This window comes from Opisthocomus hoazin, chromosome 13 (genome assembly GCF_030867145.1).
Source record: "Opisthocomus hoazin isolate bOpiHoa1 chromosome 13, bOpiHoa1.hap1, whole genome shotgun sequence".
Lineage (NCBI taxonomy): Eukaryota > Metazoa > Chordata > Aves > Opisthocomiformes > Opisthocomidae > Opisthocomus > Opisthocomus hoazin.
This window is the reverse complement of record NC_134426.1, coordinates 16,023,457-16,046,262: the sequence shown is the minus strand read 5'-3', so window position 1 is coordinate 16,046,262 and position 22,806 is coordinate 16,023,457. Positions and strand designations below refer to the sequence as shown.

The 22,806-nt window shown below is 40.5% G+C and overlaps 1 protein-coding gene across 1 annotated transcript in view; it reads right to left on the bottom strand.

Moving 5' to 3' along the window:
* CIT (citron rho-interacting serine/threonine kinase) overlaps positions 1 to 22,806 on the bottom strand; it is a 77,998-nt gene that overhangs the window by 51,204 nt on the left and 3,988 nt on the right. The window contains exons 5-10 of the mRNA XM_075434457.1: positions 22,521 to 22,663; positions 21,515 to 21,608; positions 16,688 to 16,891; positions 15,325 to 15,478; positions 7,802 to 7,982; positions 437 to 542 (exon numbers count right to left, since the gene is read on the bottom strand). Of these exons, the coding sequence (XP_075290572.1) occupies positions 437 to 542; positions 7,802 to 7,982; positions 15,325 to 15,478; positions 16,688 to 16,891; positions 21,515 to 21,608; positions 22,521 to 22,663 (882 nt within the window). The remainder of the gene's footprint in view (positions 1 to 436; positions 543 to 7,801; positions 7,983 to 15,324; positions 15,479 to 16,687; positions 16,892 to 21,514; positions 21,609 to 22,520; positions 22,664 to 22,806) is intronic.

Genomic DNA, 22,806 nt, shown 5'->3' with positions numbered 1-22,806 from the left:
AAGTTTTAAAAGACTCCACCGGGTTCCCTTTATTGGAGCACAGCAACTGTTATAAGATGTTCACCATAACCAGTGACGTGACAACAGTTATGTGAGTAGAGGCGGATGAGTTAGGAAGAGAACCTCAGAACAGTACTGCTGTAATTGTGCGTATGATGAAGAGGCACGGCCTGCAGAAAGAAGCAGTCGTCTGTGTCACGCTGAGAACAGGACTGTTTAAAATCCAGAGCCGCTTCTTGTTAAGATAAGAGTATCTAGAGCAATAGCACGGCCTAAATTCATCTCCCTTCGTACTGGACAGGAAGCCACCTCACTGCAGGAAAAGCACTTTGCCCACCACGAGTCTGGATGATCAGCAGCATCTGACAGATCCCTGGACATACAGTGGTTGCAGATTCCTGGAGCAATGGAGATGGCCAACCGCATAAATAAATACCTTGTGACACTTGTCCTGGACGTCTTGGAGTTCTTTGCTCTTGAGAAGAAGTTTCTTTTCCATGGAGCTGACCTTGGCTGGAGAATCCACACTTGAAAAAATAGATCTAAAAGAGCAAAGCCAAACAGCACATGAATATAGGCAAAAGGTACAGAAATCCACATTTATGTCGCCTTGCTAAAGTCACTGGGTACTTACTTATACCAGGATAAAAGAAAGGTGCAGCAATCACAGTCTAACAGCCACCATTTCAGATCAAACATACCATAAAACCTGAAGACAGCATAACATTATTAAGTAATCCCTGTGTACTTCTAGTTACAATATTAGTATTTTCCATTAGTGACTTTTATGTCAGAGCACAAAATACTAAATCACAGCAACATTACTGTATAACTTGTATGGATTTATAAGTGTAACAAAAACAAAGCATAAAGTCAATGTAACTATTTGGAAAGAAAACAAGTTTGCAGAGAATTGCTTTTTGTTTCGTACTTTATTTTTAAACACACTTTAAAATTATCATCAAAGTACAAAAGCCCTAAAAAACTTCAACATGTCATAATCTGCACCACAGGAAGAAGAATTTAATATCCTTAGTTACCTTCTGTGAATCAAAATGGAACTGAAACTTTCCTAACCCAGTTCACATGTTCCCTACGAACTCAATCAATATCAATATGATTAGTCACACTGCAGAACTTCGGAGTTCCACTTATAAGTAATTTTTTTTGTTAGACACAACTGAACTGTACTACTTGAAACAATATGACTCCAGAAACCTGGGGAAAATATTTACATGCTCTTAAGCTTTCTGTCTAATTGGGACTCAACATTTAAGAAGTTTACAATTTCTGTTGGTCTAAATTCATTCTAGAAAAGAATAGGAAGACACTCAATGTTTTGGAGCATATTTTTAGTGCTTTGCAGTCTTAAATATGTAATTTGCAACCAAAAAATTAAGTACACACATCAAAACATAATTTAAAAAACCACACTCTCCCTCGCATAAAATGATTCTAACTAGATATTTAAGCTGTTAATGATGGAACTAGTGTTAACTGATAGATGAAAACGCAGAAGTACAATGAAGGTGCTAATAAAAGATCATACAGTCTGCCCACACATTGCTTTCTGATTCTCCTGGCCACAGTTTGGTATGCAGCCAGCTATCCCCATGGAGAGAAACGAGCTTTGAGCAGCTCTCTGCATATAGCCATACACCCACACACAGCCGCACAGTCTCTTCTTAACACCAAGGAAAGTTTGATTCCATCACCACCATTTTCTGAGAAAAATCGACTCCTTAATCCAAAGAGATATGCAGGATAGTCACAAAAAAAGACAAGTGCATTTTTATGATAATGCTGCAGCAACATATCTGTATCAAAACAGATCTTCAGTACCATCACCTTAAGCTGTCATTAGGAAACACTGTCTTGATATTGGTAGACAAACATAACAAAATCCACCAATTCTGCCTTGAAAGGTCAAATATTCACATTTCTTCAGAAACTCAATATGGAAACAACTTAGAAGAAAGAAACCTGCATGCCAACAACACAGATATGATCAGGACTTAATAATAAACAAATGTTAGAAGTGAATGCTTTTGTGAAGCATTCCTTTAGTCCTGGTCCAATCAATCTGATCCATCAGATTATCATATTTAAAAATCAATTTATAAAGCGTGTCTAAACTCCTACAGAGAAAAGGCAACATCTGAGAAAGATGCATATTAAATCCCACAACAGCTGGGTGTACAAAAACAAGGCTAAAAATGAATAGTTGCAAAAAGCAGTCTAAAAATATGAATAAAAGCTCACATTAACCAAAAAAGACACTAAGGATTCTGCTTTAAAATGTTAATCAAATATATGTAAATAGCTGTAAATGTATACTGAGACCAGTCTCAAAACCGTTTTATAATAAAAATTCACCTTTACAGGACTGAACTGTACTGGCTAAGGCAATTTTTTTTTTCTTTTTAATTATAGTTTCAACATTAGCCATCACCTTTTTACTTTCATTCTCTCCAAATCTGAGACATTACCTAAGAAAATTCTTGCCAGTTCTCACAGACCTGGTTTTATTTGCTGCTTCTACTTTGCCTTCATACAGGGGCTAATTTTTTTTGTTATTTTTGCTTATTTCTTTTATTTACTATTAAAAGAATCGGAGCCTAATACTACAGGCAAAATTTTGCATTTCCAAAATTTCTCCCAGCAAGCCAGCTTACAGCATCCATACGCACTGCAACACAGGAGGCAGGACAGATTCAGTCAAGCAGACAGAGAAGAGCGGATGTCCAGCCGGGAGGGATGGGGTGGGATGAGATGGGACGGGATGAGGTGGGGTTGGATGGGGTGAGAGCTGCACACTGACCGAAGTCTGAATTTCAGTAGGTGACTGTAGAGGGAGCTGCTCTTCAGGGTTGGTGTCGGTTTTGTAAGGAAAGAGAAGGCTACAAACTAGGACTACAATCTTTCTTCCTCATCCCTGTCCAAAAGGAGGAAGAAATTCCTTAAAAGTATCTGTCCTGGTGACACGACGATTCTCCTGCCATGGAAACAGCACATCTTATCCCCAAGCAAAGCTGATTTCAGTTAGCACTGGGGACACAGTGTTTAAGAGACATCCTTTCCCAGTAATTCTTTCCTGCGTACAAAGCAGATTAGAACAACTTCATGAACATCCCTACAACCTTCAAAGTACCAGAAAGGGGTCAGATGGAGAAAATCAAGAGAAATGAAATACTGACTAATCTAATAAGCCTTGTCATGGCGATATAAGCTCTCAACACAGCACGACAAGGTGGAAAATACCCACATCGCTGGGGCACTGAAATTCTTCCTCAGTCAGCATCATCTCCACAATTAAACGCATACAATCCAACATCAAAGCCATGATGCAAAGCTATCGTTCAGGTTGGTACCATCTCAGAACATTTCATTCAATCAACTGCTACATATGGATCAATTCTCTCAGCACAACAGCACAGTTTCTGCTGTTTCCTCTGAAGCATGAAAAAGAGCAAAAGCTAACCAGCATACATCAATAAGAAAACTGCAATAAAATATCAAAAAAACCCAAAGTCAAGCTGATAGTACCAAGCGCTGGTAGCACGAGCTGTGCCAACTTACTTTCAAAAGAAGCACTGCCTGCATGACTAAAAACCAAGTAAACTCGCAGCTGACTATCTAGTTATTTCACAGCTAGCTCAGCAACAGCCTCAACCAGCAGAACTACCAGAAATGGTGCTAGTTGTGTAAAAGCTCCTCTGGCTGACATGAAGAAGAAAAAAGTATTAGAACAGGAAAAGCTAGAAGACGATTTTGAGGTATCGAACTCATATCTTAGCCTCTCTTGGACATTATACCTCATACCTTCCTTTGCCCTTTTATGCCACTCTCATAAACCCCCAGCTCACCTGTGCTCCTTCCTTCACACAAGGGTTGACACCATCTGTCCTAATCCTGGCCCCCACACAACATGCCTATAATCTCATCCCCCGTCCCTGATGCTCTATTCTTTTTAGCATTATACTCATCTGTACCTTCCGCCCCCTCGTAAATGCTTGCTCAGGCCTAAAAAAAAACCAACCAAAAACAAACAGTGATACCATCAATCTGTGAATAGAGCTAGCTGAAGCAAAGCATATTTTTGGTACGCTCATCCTGTGCTTCCTCTTTAATCTATCTTTGGCGAAAGAGTTTACCAGAACCCGACAAACTGTTGGAATAAATCAGTAGTCCTTTCTGGAAGAGCGGTCCATTTTAACTCTCAGTATTTTAGCATAAAAATCATGAATCCATATCAATTTTTAAAACTGCAACACACAAAAAAGAAATCTTGAAAAATACCACTTCTTAGGAACTTACAGAAAAGATATGGACCATCTACCAAAGCCTCACAGACCATAATTCAAGAATTACTAGGTGGATTACATTTATTATATTCTGATAGATACATAACAAAAAAAAAAAATCCAACCCTATATCAGCAACTGAGATTAGGTACTAGTCCCACTGTCATTCTTGCCTGTAAACATATCTCTAGGTTCTAGTTTAGCAAGTATTCTGTATCAACCTAAGTTTTGTATCATAAGTAGTCAGGCCCCTTTAGCTCCTCACTCCAGTTTAAGAGAAGACAGAGGCAGGCAAAAATTTACATCCTAAACTATTTTTTTTAATTAGGGGTTTTTTTAATTAGGTATTTTGGTATGTTTCATTAGGTATTTATTTTTATTAGGTATTTTGGTATATTTGGTTAGCCTTCAATTTATAATGTCTTTCTCTTGTGCCTTAGGGCTTCTGCTAGTCACCTGCAAAGGACAAAAACAATTTTCTTTTGCCACTTGATGCGTATTTTTGGCATCTAAAGATTTTTCTCCCTTGTTCTAAGCACTGGAGATCCGCCACAGTTAGGGACAGGAAGTAAGGTGGGGCTGGCTTTTAATGGAATTAAACTCTCAGTTGCCTGTTGTCTTGTCACAGTCACACACTTGCAGCCAAAGCAGCAGCCAGATTTGCAGTCAGACAGGCATTTCTCCCCCATATCAAGATGATGGCCATGATAGGAGAAGGAGTTAGCTGGTCTTTCTCTGCAGCCTGATCCCAGTTCTTGGAATCGTATAGGAAATTTATTTAAGAAATATTTCGCTAGTACAAGAACATAAGCAATGCTCTTGATTTCTCCCGATTCCTTCCTATGACACCTTATTGTCACGCCTTTTGCTCTTTTGTTAAACCTTATATTTGTTATAGGGTCACAAATTCTTCCCAGAACTCACGGTATGGGGGAACATACAGAACATTTTAATTCAATGGACCCTTCTAAATGACACACCAACTATATATTTTCTGGCAACAGGTCTAAGTGGCTTCTAACCCTAAACAGTTCGGAGAAAGGAGAGAAAGGAAAAGAGAACTACTTTTGCCCTTCTTCCATCCCATTTTTTTTTTAACTGCCTTTTCTCTGAAGTACTTGAAATTCCTAGCTCAGCTGTGGCTTGTCACTGTCCAGTGAACAAGGGCAAGAGTATAACCCTAAACGTCATAGCTTGACACCCCTGAAATTAAAAGCAATGAAAGTTTGAAGGACCTTGTTAATGGCACTCTGCAGTTGCCTGGCCTGACTATGAGCAGCACTAGAGGCATCAGAGCTATCATGCTGCAGACACGGGAAAACAGATCTGCATCACTTAGCAACCATAAGGGTTAGACTTTCAGAGGAAAGATTTTAAGAAGAAAAATTCTGAACTGATAAACTTGATGACTTAGGACCTTCCAGAGGAGACATCCCAAGATTCACAACAGATAAGCCTACCCCCCAGTTACTGTTCTCTTCCCCATCTAGAATTTGATATTCAAGCTAGCATGGACAGAAACGGTACTTTATTTCCTCAAGTAAAACATACACCACACAATATTTTATAAGTAAGAAGTTATCTTTATGGCCCAGTGTTGCAGTGATATCGAGAATAAACTAGTCACTGCATTATTTAAATACAAATATTTTCAAGTTTCCATACACTCTTTGCCATATTTAAATAACCGTCTTAGAACAAACGCAAGTATTTACTGCTAAAAATATCAAAGTGCTTTCATTGAGATCTCATTCAAAAAAAAGGAACCAGTAAGATCTAATTATATCAAAGTTATTTGGGAGAAAATTAAGTACATAATGTCTTTCTGTTCCAGCTCAGGAAAAAACAGGCCACGCCAAGCAGCCAGAGCACATTAATCTCTGTATTCTTTGGCTATACCCCTTCTCATCTATTACCAAAATTCAAATCTAACTTCAACATCCATATTCGGTACTAGCTCTACAAAGAAAGCGTATCAATCAATCTGCTATATCCATATTACTTTTCAGCCTTCAACCTCCAGCACAGTTATACCACTGTTCCTGAGACTTTACCTCACGCTCCTCTTCAGTTCTAGTCCTGGGCCCAGATTACATATACATTTTTACCATACATATATGGTCACTGTTGAGCCTCTTCTGACTGTTAGATCATATAGCCTTGACAGATGGATTGCAGTTCCCCAGGCAGAAAAGATAACACAGTAAGTTACTTCACTTCTAAAGCAAGATAGGTTTTAACCCCAGGCATCTACAGATATAACATTCAATTTTCCAAATTCTGCTGACAATATTAGATCATTTCACCAAAAGAATGCTTTTTTGGTTGTTATGTCCTCGCCCTTCCTTCCTCTTTTGTCATAAAAGCAACTCTGCTGAGGAGGGACAGTCAAAGATTCCCTTTTTATTACTGGCATAACCATCATATAACCTTGATTCACAGCGTGGGCAAGATCAAAGATGTCAACAGTATCACCAGATTTGGTTACACACTTACCGCAGAGCAACTATCACAACCAACATGACAAAAAAATGAAAACTTGATTAACTCAGATTGACAATGAAGTCCCTTAAGGGAACTAACTAGCAGCAATGAACAATGGTTGACATGAAAACACAGCACCTTAGTGCATTGAGTCACTAACCTAGCTAAAGCCATCGCATGCCTGAGAGGCCTCATGATACTGAGCTAAGGACTTCCCAACTTAACGTACTGCACTAATACTTCTTCAATAGCTCAGTCATCAGAAACTAACCACCTACCACACCAAATGGTATATACCATACTATATATATTATTCTTTTTCTCCGACTCCATTCTTTCGGAAAGCACATTTCCTTTTAACTGAAAACCATTTTTTCTAGATCTTTACCTCCCTCCGCAAACACATATCCTGCATACTTCATCTGAACCTCCAGTCTCTTAACACACAATACGGCAGTCTTCGTATTTAACTTGACTCAACAGCACACAGTCAGCTGCCGTGAAGCTCCTTCTCTTGTTCACCGACCCATCACTGCACATTCCTAGATTAGCGGAGCTCCGTTTCTGTGGATCACTGATTCAGCCTCACACATCCCCAGCACTTGGTGCCCACTCTCTGACCCAATAAAATACCACCCCCTCTTTTCCATCTCTGAACTCCTCAGTATTCTCCTTCTTTCAGGGAACCGCAATACCAGTAATGCAATCACCTACTGCTCCCTGATAAACTGCAACAACTAATTAAAAGTATTTGAACAACAATTTTAACAATAACTGGTTTAGAATCAATGTTTCCATTCCCTTCCCTCCCCCTCATCCCAGAAACAACCACAGAACGGTAAAACATGCACAAGCCACAGCAGCAACAGATAAAACCAGAATCTGGCAGCTTCCCTAAAGCAGAGTACAGTCCAGTTAAAACAGCTTTTCCCCACGCACACACCATTCCCACCGTAACAAACCTTTGCATTTTTCCAACAGTCCTACCCACCTAAGCAATAATTCCTACTTACTCTGATCTGAGGATCCCCAATGCCTTGATGAATGAAAACCCCACAAACGGCAAATCTTCACCCGAGAAGCCTGCTGGGTTCAACTGGCACGTAGAGGATAAAACCCGCGAATTCTTCTCTGGTTCATCAAAATTTGAGGTGTCATCATCAGACTTGAGAGTAGGAACGAAGGGGGGAGGAGCTGGTGAAAAAAGCAAGAAGAAAAGACAAAATTCAGCTACAGTTCACTCTGCAACAGTCCCACTCATTCAGTGCTTGCAATGGCACTGCAGCTCCTGCTTTTAATCTTGCTAACACAAGCAGACTGAGCTGCTGCTCTCAAATCGTATTACAGCAACAAGAGATTAACCCTTAAGCTACCAACATGGCTACCACTCTGCAGGCAGAACGTCTCCCACACTGATTAAACCGGGTTTTAGGTTGGGGATTTGAGATTATTGTTTTTTGTTTGGTTTTTTTTGTTTTTCAGGTTAGGGGGGCTTTTTGAACACATACATTGAATCAAATCATAGCACCAGGATAAGAAAATCATTACTGTAATATAGCTAAAAGTAATTCAGTTCCGATTCATCCAGAAAATGTCTCCAACCTGTTCAATTAGTGACACTACATGAGAATGTAGCCCGATCCTTTGCTAGTCAGCTAAATGATGTATCTACCCTTTAATACTATCAAGAATCTTCCCAGCATAGGCTTCTAATCAACAGCAAACTGGTCTTTCTCCTGGAAGATTCTAATAAACTATAGCCACTAGAAGGTAACTGGTCTTTAGGAAGGGAAGAAATATGAGTTAGATTTTATTTCTCTAAAAGAGCTTGCTAAAGATCCGGAACTCTTGTCGGGACACCACTGCAGTCTGGCTCTGATACAATCAGCTCTGAAGAGAGGTATAAATAGCAGGAATTACAATGCATTTCTTACTATAATTTCTAAATTGGTACCACTTAACTTGTTAAGCAGTTATTTAATTTCAACTGATTTTCTCGTGTTTGCTTCAGTTTAATTAACCCACAGAACAAAAGAACAAGTTCTTCTCAATGATGTGCAGCACCCGAGCTACCTGCTGGCTTGGCTACGTGTCTGAAAGGAATGAATGTAAAAGCCTGCTGTGCAATTCCTGCCTCATTAAATCACGTTTTCTAAGACTTATTTTTTTAATTAATTTATTTCATCACTCAGGTCCTCGCTCACTGCAAATCTACTAATCTCTTTTTTGCTCTACAAAGGAGACAGCTCTTCAGTCAGCAGCTAGCACACAGCCCATTGTCACAAGCTGATGGAAGCGTAATGTGCTAAACCCGTTACCATGGATCCAGTATAGATCTCCGGTAGCTGAAGGGCTGCTGAGAATTGGAGAACCAGGAGCAAACATCACAGCCCCTGCAGTGCAGGCTCCCTGCTCCTGGCTCCTGCATGCTCGGGGTTTAACCCTACCTGCCTGCAGTCGTGACAGATGCTGATGCTGCTCTGACTGACACAGGCAGTGAGTCAGGGCTGGGGCTTGCGAGCTCCCTCTAGGTTGCCAAAGCCTTCCACAGCTCGCTTTGTTAACTCTTCATCCTCTAGGCAAACGTACGCTTAAACTACCCACCAGACCAGCATTAATAGCCCAAAAATCCCCCACTAGCTGTCTGTATAAGCTGCCAAAGCACAGCTCCACACGCAGGCTTTGCCGGCAGCTCCCCAAGGAGCCATCCTGACGCTGCGCCCCAGCAGGGAGGTGAGAAGAAATTCCACGCAGCAGATATGATGCTGCTCACGTACAGTAGTTCCAAGTACATTGCAATGAGATAAATAGGGGAAATATACAAATTAAATAGGTTCTATAGTAAGCAGTTTGACTTACTGGCTCCAGAACATTTCAATTTTCTGTCAATATAATGAATTTATTAATTTTTGCTATTTTATTGGTTCTAATATATAATTTAGATCCAATATAATGCTGACATTTATGTACTGTAAACATAATCTTGGAATACAGATTGTTGATTAGGACCTGTATTTTTTAAAAAACTCACTTAATGTCAGGATAATGTACAGCTAGTCTTTCACATGTTCTTAACGGTGAAAACCAGAGAAGCAACAGAAAGCAGTCTGTAAGTATATCATCTTTAATGCAAATATATGTCCAAAGTTATAGTTAAATCATAGCAGAGGAAGATCGCAGGAATTAATATTTTTTAGTTGAGGACCTCTGCTGAAAGAACTTTGCAAATCCTCTTACAGGAAGGGGTTACTGTGGGGTTTTTAATGTTGTCTTTGGAGACCGATACTGTCCATGAGGTAAAGTAGTAGAGAAAACAGCAAACTATTCACTTCGTCTGGGCAAGTCTAGAATCTTTCTTAAAGAGGCAGCAAAAAACAATATAGCCACCTTTTCATAGTGGTATAACAATCCTGTTCTATAGTCCTCAGAGTTTGACAGGTAACTTCATTTTTGAAAGAGAGATCTAGTGCCTTACTTCTCACCAGAAATTAGCTAAGGTCTGAAGAGTCATCTTCAAGCACTTGCAATTAAAAAGACAGTCTTTGCTTTTACCAACAATAAGAATTCCTAGTCCAACCACATGCATAAAAGAAAATATAATTTAAATAGGCCTAAGATCAGCATGCACATAGAAAGATGAAAAGCACTCAGTAGGGGAACAACGGACGCAAAAAGATAAAACCGAATGCAAGACAGAGCAAACCTTTGGGGCTGGTGGGAAACTGGTTTAAAAAGCACAATGTTTTACACTACAGTTTCATCTAATGTTTAATAAAAGATGTGAACGAAGAAGAGAAATTGTGAACACTAGATTAGAAAGTAACAAAAAATCATTTGCCCTCTATTTTGCCTTCGCTAAAAATCCATGATTAACAACGCAAAAACTCTGCAACTTTTCAGCATGACCTTGTTACAATATTTGTATCAAGAAATAGTAGCAACTAAAAAGAGAACTTAGAACAGTCTAGATCTCTAGATGTTAAGTGGTCCTGAACTGTCAACAATGACTAAAAATGAGAAGAAATTTCTTCAGAATTTTCAGGACTCTGGAGAAAAACTCACTTAGGAGTAAGAGGGAATATCTTTAAGAAAAAAAATGCTATATCCACTCTGACTGATTTTGTTAATTATTTCATAGCTTCTTCATAGTTTTTTATTCCTAAGACTGAGTCCTTCACCTGATGCCCAAAATATCTACAGAATAAATGGAGTAGTCTTGTCAAAACATGCTAAAACAGACAAAAATGTGGGTCAAATGGTGACATAATCTCTAGTTAAATTATTATTTCTTGCTTAAAATCAGAGGACTGTCACACAACTATACTATTTTCAGAATGAGACGAAGACTGGTGAATGCAAATACATTGATGTGCTTATCAGTTGCTTCTTTAAAGAGAAGAATCCTTTAGTAGAGGTCAAGATAAGCCTCTCAGAACTAAACATTAAAAACTTGCCATCGCATCTGACAGGGTGAAAAAATTTTTCAGGCTCACCCAAAAGGGAGTCAAAACTATTACTGAAAAAGACAATAAACCTGATGCTTCTACTCGTTCAAACTGGTTGGGTATAAAGACCTCTTTTTGTCTCCGATATGTTACAAACGAACGTACATGTTCTGTTTACCATTTAAAGTATCTTGTAGAGAACGGCATGTTTTAAAAAAGCCAATTGCTTGCCTAGATACCTCCCCACTTGTGGAAGGATGTAACCCTCTTCCATCTGTTCTAAAGAATGACTTTCAGAGGAAAAGGGGGTGTTGTAGGTTGCTAAGATTAAAAAAAAAAAAAAAGGAAAAAAAAAGAAAAAAGAAGAAACTAAACTCACCACAGATACACTGCGGTACTTCAACCGGTTTATCATTAAGATTAGGTAAAATGTCTTTTATGGAAAGAAGGTGGTTGGGTTTTTTTTAAACTCTGCACTAGCATATGTATTTATGACTAGTTCAAGGAACACTGCCTTAATCGGGTCTTTCCATCCTTTCAAAATATTTTCATGCAAATTCAGGAAAGCAATACCGCATTTCCCCTGGGACAGTGAAAGACTTTACTGAACTAGGAAATTTAAAGGAAATACAGAACGTTTCTTATGAATAAAAATGTGTCTTTTCTTGATCTACAAGGTGATCTATATATGCTTTCTGAGGAAAAGCATCCACACAGCCTTTTAAAGTAGGCTAGGCATTACTCGGCCTCAGGCTTTCAGAGGCCTATTTGAGTAAAGCATTATGGAAGAAAAAATAGAAAGTCTAAGTGATGTAATTTAAGGATGCTTTCTCCAAGACCACTTAAATAAAAGGCATTATACAAGTTATAACCAGCATATACAATATTATCTTATTTTCTGTTCTGTCAAGACAATGATCCAACACATACATTTCTGTTAATAAAAGTGATCTTCAAGTTGACACGATAGTGATCGCCACTCAGAGAAACAAGGCAACACATTTTTCTGAAGACAAGAAATGAAAAATCACAATATTTAACTGTTAACACACTGAATGACAACACTAGGTTCATAAAGATAAGGAAAAGTCTTGGACTTATGAACAATGAGATTTGGGTTCCTGCCTGTTTAGTAGCAGTAGACAGCCTAAAAACCAGTTTTCAACACCAAAAGTTCTTCTGTTTACACAAGACATTAAGTCTTTTCTTCTCATATATATAGTTTCCTCATGCAAGTCCAAATAGGTCACTTCATTTTTAAGACCTCTCAGACTGCAACTACAACACAATTCTTAAAATTAATGATTCTTTATGCTATAGATATATATAGTTTATTTGACAATATAAGTCTTCTGACTGTCTCTCAGCTAGCCTTAAGCAGGCAGATTCTTGGTTCCAAATTAAACAGCTGATGTATTTTATAGATTTTAAACAACAAAAGGTGATTCACAAAATCCCCAAATTATACAGAACGCAACCTTGCTGCCGATAACTCAAGTATGTCATTCCCCCATTCTCTACCTCTGATTTTAGACACTGATCATTTAGCTGAAACACAGAGAGAAATATGTTTATTCTAGGTAAATAAATTCCAAAATATTTTCAGAAAATTCTGTCAAATCAATGCAATCTTTCAAAAGTTTTGTTTTCTTTTCTTTTGCTTGGGGGGGGGGTGGTGATGTCTGGTTTTGGAGAGGTTTTTTAGAAGCTTCAGAAGTCATTAAATAGCAAAAATCAACAAATACAGAGAACAGAATCTATAAATACGTTTCCGTATAATACTCCAAGGAAGGGGACAACTACCTGTTGAGACAAATCCAGTTAAACCTGATCTTAGGTTTAATGGTTGGATTCTGTTTCTGTAACTTAAGAGCTGCTTCTACAGACACAGGCTACTTGAACCCAAGGAAGCTGGGAGCTTTATCAGAGGCAACTGTCTTTTGGGAAGGGGTTTACTGAAAAGTCAGGTGTTGCATAGGTTACCATAACAACAAAATGTAACACTGAAAACCCTCTAATGACATATTCTTAACCAAATTCGGTGCATTAAGAATGGTTATCGTGGAACTCTCAGCATGACAAATACCTGCAAGGCAAGGGTACCAATTTTTTCCCTACCTTTCTCAGTCTGAAACAGAAATAACATCGTTGCTTTTATGGACTAGGGGAAAGTCTGACTGTGCTGACAGAGAATTTAACAATCATGGAATCATAGAATCATTTAGCTTGGAAAAGACCTTTAAGATCGAGTCCAACATTCCATACCCCCAAAATCTCTTACTAGATTAACTTGGGGAATTGAGATTCTTTAATCTAAATCTAAATCCTGTGACCTCTTCCAGCACTCAGTAGTTTCCTCATTTTCTCAGGCTGCCATTGCTCCAGTTAAACACCACTGTCAGCGGAGGTCAAGATAAGAAAGCAACCTTTCGCTTTTAGATAGCCTGGGTCAAACCTGACAAGGGTTTTGAATGGAATGATAGCAACACTGCTCTGAATAAACCATCAAATGGAGTACCACTGCAGAGAGCAAAGCAATAGGTGATGCATTGAATCTGCTACTAAAAGCAAGAAGACTGCTGTGTTTTGTGCTAGTTACAGTGGGGTTTTCTGAAATATGAGACATAACAACGAAGTCAGAGGTCAAAAACTGCATGAATCTTCACAGTCCGGATATTACAGGGAATGATGCAATCCACTGGCCATCTGCAGACAGAAATGGGAGTTTTTAAATCCCAAATGATTATTTCAACGTTATAATGACATCATGGCTGCCTACAAGCTTGTCCATCAGTATCACCATTGTCACATGAAATGGCAAACCACTCAATTAACTTGTGCAGTTGTGTGAATACTTGACAGACAATTGCCAAGGAAACACCAGAACACATGCTCACATGCCTTTTTTTTCCAGATCTGAGATAATATGATACAAATGCAATACAAAAATTTCAGAAACGGAAACTGGTGGCTTAGGTGTGGCTCTGGGGAAAGAAGGCCGAGTGAGCTGAAGTCTGGGAAAAGTATGCTAAAATGATGAAAAAGACTCAAGGCTCTATGGCTCTCAAAGGGCAGAAACAATGGAATTTAACAGAACAGCAGCTCCACAAGTTCAAAATTAATGAATCAACAGAAAAGTGAGTAAACATTCTGTGGAGCTGACAGCTGAAGTGCTGAGATAGCCATCAAAAGCAGCAGCTCTGGCTTAGCAATTTATCATGGAAAATGGGAGCACAATCATTGCTCTTACAGCATATTTGATAAAGAATATAAGGCAGACATGTTCCTCACCCAGATAATCTCACAGTCCAAATAATTTAAAATACTATCCAGCACAAGTCAGGCACTCATACACAGATCATTGATGATCTGCAAAGTATTTTCTTTGGCCATGGAGCTGGTGCCTCAGTACTTCCAAATACTAAATTCCAATGCTTCCATAGTATTAGAAACAACTTTCTGCATAGAAAATTATCTGCTTCGCTGGTTTTATTCTATTCCTAGTGGAATGAACAGATTTTTGGCAAAAAAATTAGTCATATATTAGCCACATTAACTTTGAGGAAAACCTCCAATGCCCCTATAACTGCTGATTTTATGACCTACGGGAGCTAAAAAAAAAAAAAAACCAACCAAAAATCACAAGACCAAGCAACCTTAAATGAAGTTGGATCACAAGCAATGAAAGAGAGAAAAGTGAAGATACAACAAAACATAATGAGATAAAGCCAAAATTAAGCAAACTGAGGTGGAAAAGGCCTGAAAGAACATACTGAAGCATTTGAATGAGGAAGGGCATGGAAAGGACCGTTCTGATTTTCCATGCTAGTGCTTGCAGTAATATGGCAATCGCATCAGAAATTCATACAGAGGTGTATTAAACTTCATCTTAACTTACAATTTGCACCTGAGAGATGTTAACATATTCCATCCAAAAAAGAATTGTTTTGTTAAAAACACCTGCTCCAGGACACAGTCCTGTTTCACTATGAATAACTACTCAGATCAAACACAAATACTCACATTGTACAAATTTTCATGCTACCCAAAGAAACAGGAATTGTTTACAAATACAGTATTATTCTACTTACAGTTACGGATATTATTCCAGTCAATTTTAGAAAAAAATGGATGGCAGCAGAGTCCCTCATAATCCAGCCTTTCCTTCTGCCCACAAAGCAAGCTCTGGATCAGATCAAGAAATTCACTACTGACTTTCACATCTTCTGGGAACTTCAGAAATCTCTGCATTAGAAAGAAAAGGATTTTTGCTCAGCAGGAAAACAGTCCCAGAACAGTAAGGTTAAGTTTCATTATTCTGAGATACGTCAGGCACAAAGGGTAAGTATTTACAGCATACAAATAAAAGTATTGTGCATTTTTTCCAATTAAGCTTTTATATGCATTTACTGCAGTAAAGGTAAGAACACAAGAACAGCCATTCCCAGCGAGACAAATGCTAGACTCGTATCACCATCTTATGCTGAACTATGGTCAATGGCATACACAAATGGAAAACAAGACACTTCTCCTTCCCCAAAAATTCTCCCAAACTTCCAAGGATTCGTGGCTTAGGATTTTCTGAACCAGGGATAATGTCTTTGTATTTGTCAGATCTCAATGGACTCTTCATCTACGAGTCTTTCTAGTCAGTCCTTGAACACATAAAACCATTCGGCTCACCAGCATGAGAATGTGCTATATGAAGTGTTCTTTTTCGTTTGTAATGTAGTTACTGCTGGCTACTTTAGTTTGATGCCTCTAATTCCCATACTAGAAGAGACAATAGGCAACCATTCTCTGTTCACTTCCTCCCCTCCACATGAGTTGGGTTTTGGGTTTGTTGTTTTTTGGTTTTTTTTTTTCCCTTTGCTACTAACTCCTGCCATTCTACACACTGCTTGTTGGACTAACTAACATTTGCATAGATTATAACATCAGGATACTGTTCTTGAGCCCACCACTAGGTAAAGCTGGGATACTTTTCCCTTTATATGCACTGTTTTAAATCTATTTACACTAAATTTCACGTGACATTTTAATCATGCAGACAATCCGTATCTTCGAGTCTTTCTGCAGCTCTTCATAGCTAGCCCTTGCCATTACTATCCAGACACACATAGTAAGATTCAGAAACTTTATCAATCCACAATTCATCCTTTCAATCACTTTTCCAGATTATTTTGGAAGTGTTGCAATTATAGTTGTCCAAGATGGACAGCTAAATCTTTTTTAATTCACACACTGCAGATAATTATTTTTAGACACCTGTTACAAAAAATAACTTGATATCTACAATACAGAGATATTTAAAAACAACATAAAGCATATTTTCTAAATATTTTATGAATATGACAAAGTAAGAGACATCCATAAGCTTCTTTTCTCAAATGTAAAAGCACAGTCTTTAGTTACAGCCTTTTTACTCCAGAACACGGAAAGAGTTCTCTCTACCTGGAAGTTCATGATGTTATTGAAAGTTTTTGCTGAAGTCCCTTCAGTAAACGGAGATCTTCCATAAATCATTTCATATGCAATGACTCCTAGGGACCACCAGTCGCATTCTGGACCATAGGAAGCTTTGCCATCCCCATTTAACCCTGTGAGCATTTCTGGTGCCATGTAATCAGGTGTGCCAACGGGTAGCTTGGCATTCACCTAGAAGCAGAGATACACCAAGTGAAATTACAGCACCTGCTGTTCATTGTGATCTTGGTAATAAAACAAATCTTTTTTTTTTCTTCGTTGTTTTGTTTTGTTGTTGTTTTTTTTAAATGAGACACAATTTTCAGCCCTCCAAGTGAATTTTAAGTAATTTAAAGCAAAGCTGTTAAGCAAAACAGCACAAGGTTAAGGAAACTACTGACAAACAAACAGAACCCCCTCTTGATAATGCAGGTTGGCGAGGACGAGATCGCAGAGAGACGTCCCAAGGCCATCAAAAGGGACTTCAGGGCACTGGGGCGACTGGTTGAGGGATCGGGGCACAGGTGGTGTTTTCCTCCATCCCATCAGTGGCAGGGAACAGCACTGAAAGGGGCAGGAAAACTCACCTGGTTAACAGGTGGCTCAGGGACTGGTGCCATCCGGCAAATTTTGGCTTCTTTGATCACAGGGAGGTGTACACAGCACCGGGCCTGCTGGCAACAGCTGGATCGCAGCTGTCTCAAAGGGGAAAAAGGATTCTTGGCCACGAGCTGGCAGGGCTCATTGAGAGGGCTTTAAACTAGGTTCGAAGGGGGAAGGGGACATCGCCCAGCTCACTAGGGATGAGCCCAGGCTTGGCGTGCCAGGGTCAGGGGTGAGATTGACAGCCCAGCTCAAGTGTGTTTATACCAACGCACGTAGCATGGGCAACAAGAGGAGCTGGAAGCCATTATACAGCAGGACGGCTACGATTTGGTCACCATCACAGAAACGTGGTGGGACAGCTCACATGACTGGCAGGCTGTCATGGATGGCTACAGACTCCTTAGGAAAGACAGGCCAACAAGGAGAGGTGGTGGAGTTTATATGTGAGGGAGCAACTGGAATGCATTGAGCTTGGCCTGGGGGCAAATGGGGAATGGGTTGAGAGCTTGTGGGTTAGAATTAAGGGACAGGCTCACAAGGGTGACATTACAGTGGGTGTGTACTACAGGCCACCTGACCAGGAGGAGGAAATTGATGAGGCCTTCTACAGGCAGCTACAAGCAGCCTCACAATCACAGGCCCTGGTTCTCATGGGGGACTTCAACCACCCTGACATCAGCTGGGAAGACCATACAGCTAGGCAGGCGCAATCCAGGAGGTTCCTACAGAGCATCGATGATAACTTTCTGATGCAAGTGGTGGAGGAACCAAGAATGAAAGGTGCTCTGCTGGACCTTGTATTAACAAACAAGGAGAGACTGGTTGAGGATGTGAAGGTCGGAGGTAGACTCGGCTGCAGTGACCATGAAATGGTCGAGTTCAGGATCCTGCGTGGAGGAAGTAGGGCGATAAGCAGGATCAAAACCTTGGACGTCAGGAGGGCTAACTTCAGCCTCTTCAAGGAGCTACTGGGAGGAATCCTGTGGGCCAGGGCTCTCGAAAGCAGGGGGGTCCAAGAGTGCTGGTCGCTCTTTAAACGTCACTTCCTCCATGCTCAGGAGCAATGCATCCCCCTGAGAAAGAAATTGAGCAAAGGAGGCAGGAGACCTGCATGGTTAAACAAGGAGCTTCTAGTGGAGATCAGGTGGAATAGAAAGGTCCATGGAATGTGGAAAGAGGGGCAGGCCACTTGGGAAGAGTACAGGAACGTGGTCAGAGCATGCAGGGATGCGACGAGAAAGGCCAAAGCCCATCTGGAATTGAAGCTGGCAAGGGATGTCAAAAACACCAAGAAGGGCTTCTTCAACTACATCAGTAGTAAAAGGAAGGCTAGGGACAACGTGGGGCCGCTGCTGAATGAGGCGGGTGTCCTGGTGATGGAGGATGCAGAGAAGGCAGAGCTACTGAATGCCTTCTTTGCTTCAGTCTTCAGTGCCAAGGTAGGCCCTCAGGAATCCCAAGCCCTGGAGTCAAGAGAGGAAGCCTACAGAGAGGATGACTTTCCCTTGGTCGAGGAGGACTGTGTGAGGGATCGCTTAAGCGATCTGGACACCCACAAATCCATGGGCCCCGATGGAATGCACACACGAGTGCTGAGGGAGATGGAGGATGTCATTGCTGAGCATCCTTTGAGAGGTCCTGGAGGACAGGAGAGGTGCCCGAGGACTGGAGAAAGGCCAATGTCACTCCAGTCTTCAAAAAGGGCAAGAAGGAGGACCCAGGGAACTACAGGCCGGGCAGCCTCACCTCCATCCCGGGAAAGGTGATGGAGCAGCTTATCCTGGAGGTCATCAACAAGCAAGTGGAGGAAAAGAAGGTTATCAGGAGTAGTCAGCACGGATTCACCTAGGGGAAATCATGCCTGATCAATCTGATAGCTTTCTACGATGACATGACTGGCTGGGTAGATGAGGGGAGAGCTGTGGATGTTGTCTACCTAGACTTCAGCAAGGCTTTCGACACTGTCTCCCATAATATCCTCCCAGGGAAGCTCAGGAAGTACAGGCTGGATGAGTGGTCGGTCAGGTGGATTGAGAACTGGCTGAATGGCAGAACTCAGAGGGTTGTCATCAGCGGCGCTGAGTCTAGTTGGAGGCTGGTAACTAGTGGTGTCCCCCAGGGGTCAGTACTGGGCCCAGTCTTGTTTAACTTCTTCATCAACGACCTGGATGAAGAGTTAGAGCGTACCCTCAGCAAGTTTGCTGATGACACAAAAGTGGGAGGTGTGGTAGATGCACCAGAAGGCTGTGCTGCCATTCAGCGTGACCTGGACAGGCTGGAAAGTTGGGCAGAGAGGAACCTGATGAGGTTCAACAAAGGCAAATGCAGGGTCCTGCACCTGGGGAGGAACAACGCCATGCATCAGTACAGGCTTGGGGTGGACCTGCTGGAGAGCAGCTCTGCGGAGAGGGACCTGGGTGTCCTAGTGGACAACAGGTTGACCATCAGCCAGCAGTGTGCCCTGGCTGCCAAGAAGGCCAATGGGATCCTGGGATGCATCAAGAGGAGTGTGGCCAGCAGGTCGAGGGAGGTTCTGCTTCCCCTCTACACTGCCCTAGTGAGGCCTCATCTGGAGTACTCTGTCCAGTTCTGGGCTCCCCAGTTCAAGAAAGATGAAGAGCTACTGGAGAGGGTCCAGCGGAGGGCTACAAAGATGGTGAGGGGACTGGAGCATCTCTCCTACGAGGAGAGGCTGAGGGATCTGGACTTGTTCAGCCTGAAGAAGAGAAGGCTGAGAGGGGACCTAATATATACTTACAAATATCTGAAGGGTGGGTGTCAAGAGGATGGGGCCAAGCTCTTTTCAGTAGTGCCCAGCAACAGGACAAGGGGCAATGGGCACAAACTGAAGCACAGGAAGTTCCATCTGAACATGAGGAAGAACTTCTTCACTCTGAGGGTGACGGAGCACTGGAACAGGCTGCCCAGAGAGGCTGTGGAGTCTCCTTCTCTGGAGATATTCCAGACCCGCCTGGACAAGGTCCTCTACAGCCTACTGTAGGTGACCCTGCTTCGGCAGGAGGGTTGGACTAGATGACCCACAGAGGTCCCTTCCAACCCCTACCATTCTGTGATTCTGTGAAAGCAAGCTGTTTGGTATAAAAAGAGCCAAATTGTCAGAGCTAACTGCTACTAGAAAGTACAAACAGCTAAAGCAGAAAAGCAGTGTTCTAGAAAGCACAGGATTACTACAGTGTACATACTCTAGCACTCCTGCTTCAACTAGTAACATCATAGCTGAAATTTCAGAAAGAGTCAAATTTAGACATAAATATTCCCTGCCTTCATTCCATTCTGTGTCATCCCTACCTTTTTATCTTGTGTTCATGACCAGCAAAGTACTAGTATCTGAATTTCTGGAGTGCTTAGAAAAGGTAATTCAGGAGCCAAAACTGCAACCATTCTTGCACTGAGTGACATAAAGAATGAAACAAAATAGCAGGCAGACTAACACAAAAACCTGAAGATGACTGAAAAGATAACATGAAGAAAAAATTTAAAAGAAAAATCCAATGCAGAGAGGCACTGAAAAGGGACGAACCGGGAAAACAAAATATTAAGAGTCACAACACTAAGAAAATGCTGTGAAAAATAACAATTGTAAAACAATTCTGGAATCTGGTATAGAACTTCATACTCTCACTTAGATATATTTTAATGTCAAATTATCACTTGAAATTGTATGCAATTACCTAAATTTACAAGCAACTTATAAAAAAAAAGAACCCTCAACCAATTCACAGCTTTGAATACAGAGCTTTCTGGTGAGTAAAGCCCAGAACATTGGAATGTGACTCATTTCAATCAAGAGCTCCCCAGTCTTCAAAATTATGCCAACAAACACAGTTTTCAGTCCAATTACGAACAATTATAAATCCATGTCCTTCTTTAACCACAGCATTGAACAGTTGTAAGAATCTCTACAAGTATGATCTTGTACTGCAGTGCAGCACCATGAGAAAGTAGGCTCGCCTTCACCTTACTTGTGTATTAAAATTTTAATAAGCAAATATATATCTATAGAGAGCTGCAAAAGATACTCGAGCTCATGTTTGAAAGGCCATTCATAAATGGAAAAAATATCATTGTGAATAGATTCCATATTGGACAAGAAAGGCAGAAGAACAAGGTGCAATCAAGGAACAGTTTTCCCTTTTTGACTGGACTATCCAAACAAGCCATAGACAAAGTTTAAATCTACATTATTACCATTTTGTTTACTGTCATTTTGGCAGCTGACCCAAAGTCCACCAGTTTAATGTGTCCTGTTCGGTCAATGAGAACATTCTCTGGTTTGATATCTCTGTAAACAAGGAGGAAGCAATCAGTTCCTTTCCACAGGATACCCCTTTTCAGCTACCTTCAACCATGTGCTCAGTTGCATAAAATATTAGCAAGTGGGAGTCTGATTTCCAGCTGTTGTTCTGTTTCCAAGCAAATGTGAAAGTAGTAAAGTTCCTCTTATTTCATGGAAAGTTAATAATTCTTGACAGAAGATGGAAAGAGAAGGTGGTTTCGCACCTTGACTACATTGTAACTGAGTTACAGTGAAGCATTATGTAGCTTTCTTCCCAAAACTCCTCATACCTTATTCTGTGCATCTTTCAAATCCAGGCAGCCAGCTTGCATTGGAAAGCCACAGCCTATGCTCAGTGCAGCCACTAGAGCTGCTTGGAACATAAAATACTTCATAACATTTCCAAAGCCTCAAAATGGAACTAATTTATTAAACACCAATATGATTTGAAAACGCATACACTAAGAGCCTCCAAGCCTTGACATGATCTTCAGAAAACTCTGTGATATTCAACTACTCCAACATCCTATACTGCCCTGTTCACCAATCAGCACACAAGTTTTAACAATTGCACTTATTTCCTGTACTACTTGGTGCTAAAAACAACAATCTCTGGAAAAGATTTTCATTTTTTACAGTGCAACATTAAGGCTTCTTTTTACTAAGCCTCCAGAAAATATACGTAACAATCCTTTCTTGATATTAGTTTGAAGTTTACATCAAAGTTAATGCCTTTAGCTACAATTATAGTTGGAGCCTGATTAATTTTCTAATTTTCTCTTCTGAAACAGCATGTGAAATACTGTCCTGAAACAGGACGGAATATAAAAAAAAAATAAGAACGTATCATTCCAGAACATTTTTTCTGGAATGATACTGATCAAACATTACGTGCAATGCAAAGCAATCTTTACCTACCGGTGTACATAACCCATCTGGTGGACACTGTGAATGGCTAAAACCATCTCTGCAAGGTAAAACTGCACCATACTCTCATCTAGTTGGTCCTCATATCGGTTTAAGAGGGACAACAAGTCCCCTCCAGGCTGATACTCCATAACCTACATAATATTTTAAAGGAACAGATATAGTTCAGATATACAAAAGACATTCCATTCAACTCCTCCATATTACACTAGATGCATATCAAACAATGGCATGTAACGCAGGAGAATTTACAGCAGATGAGCACATTTCAGCCATC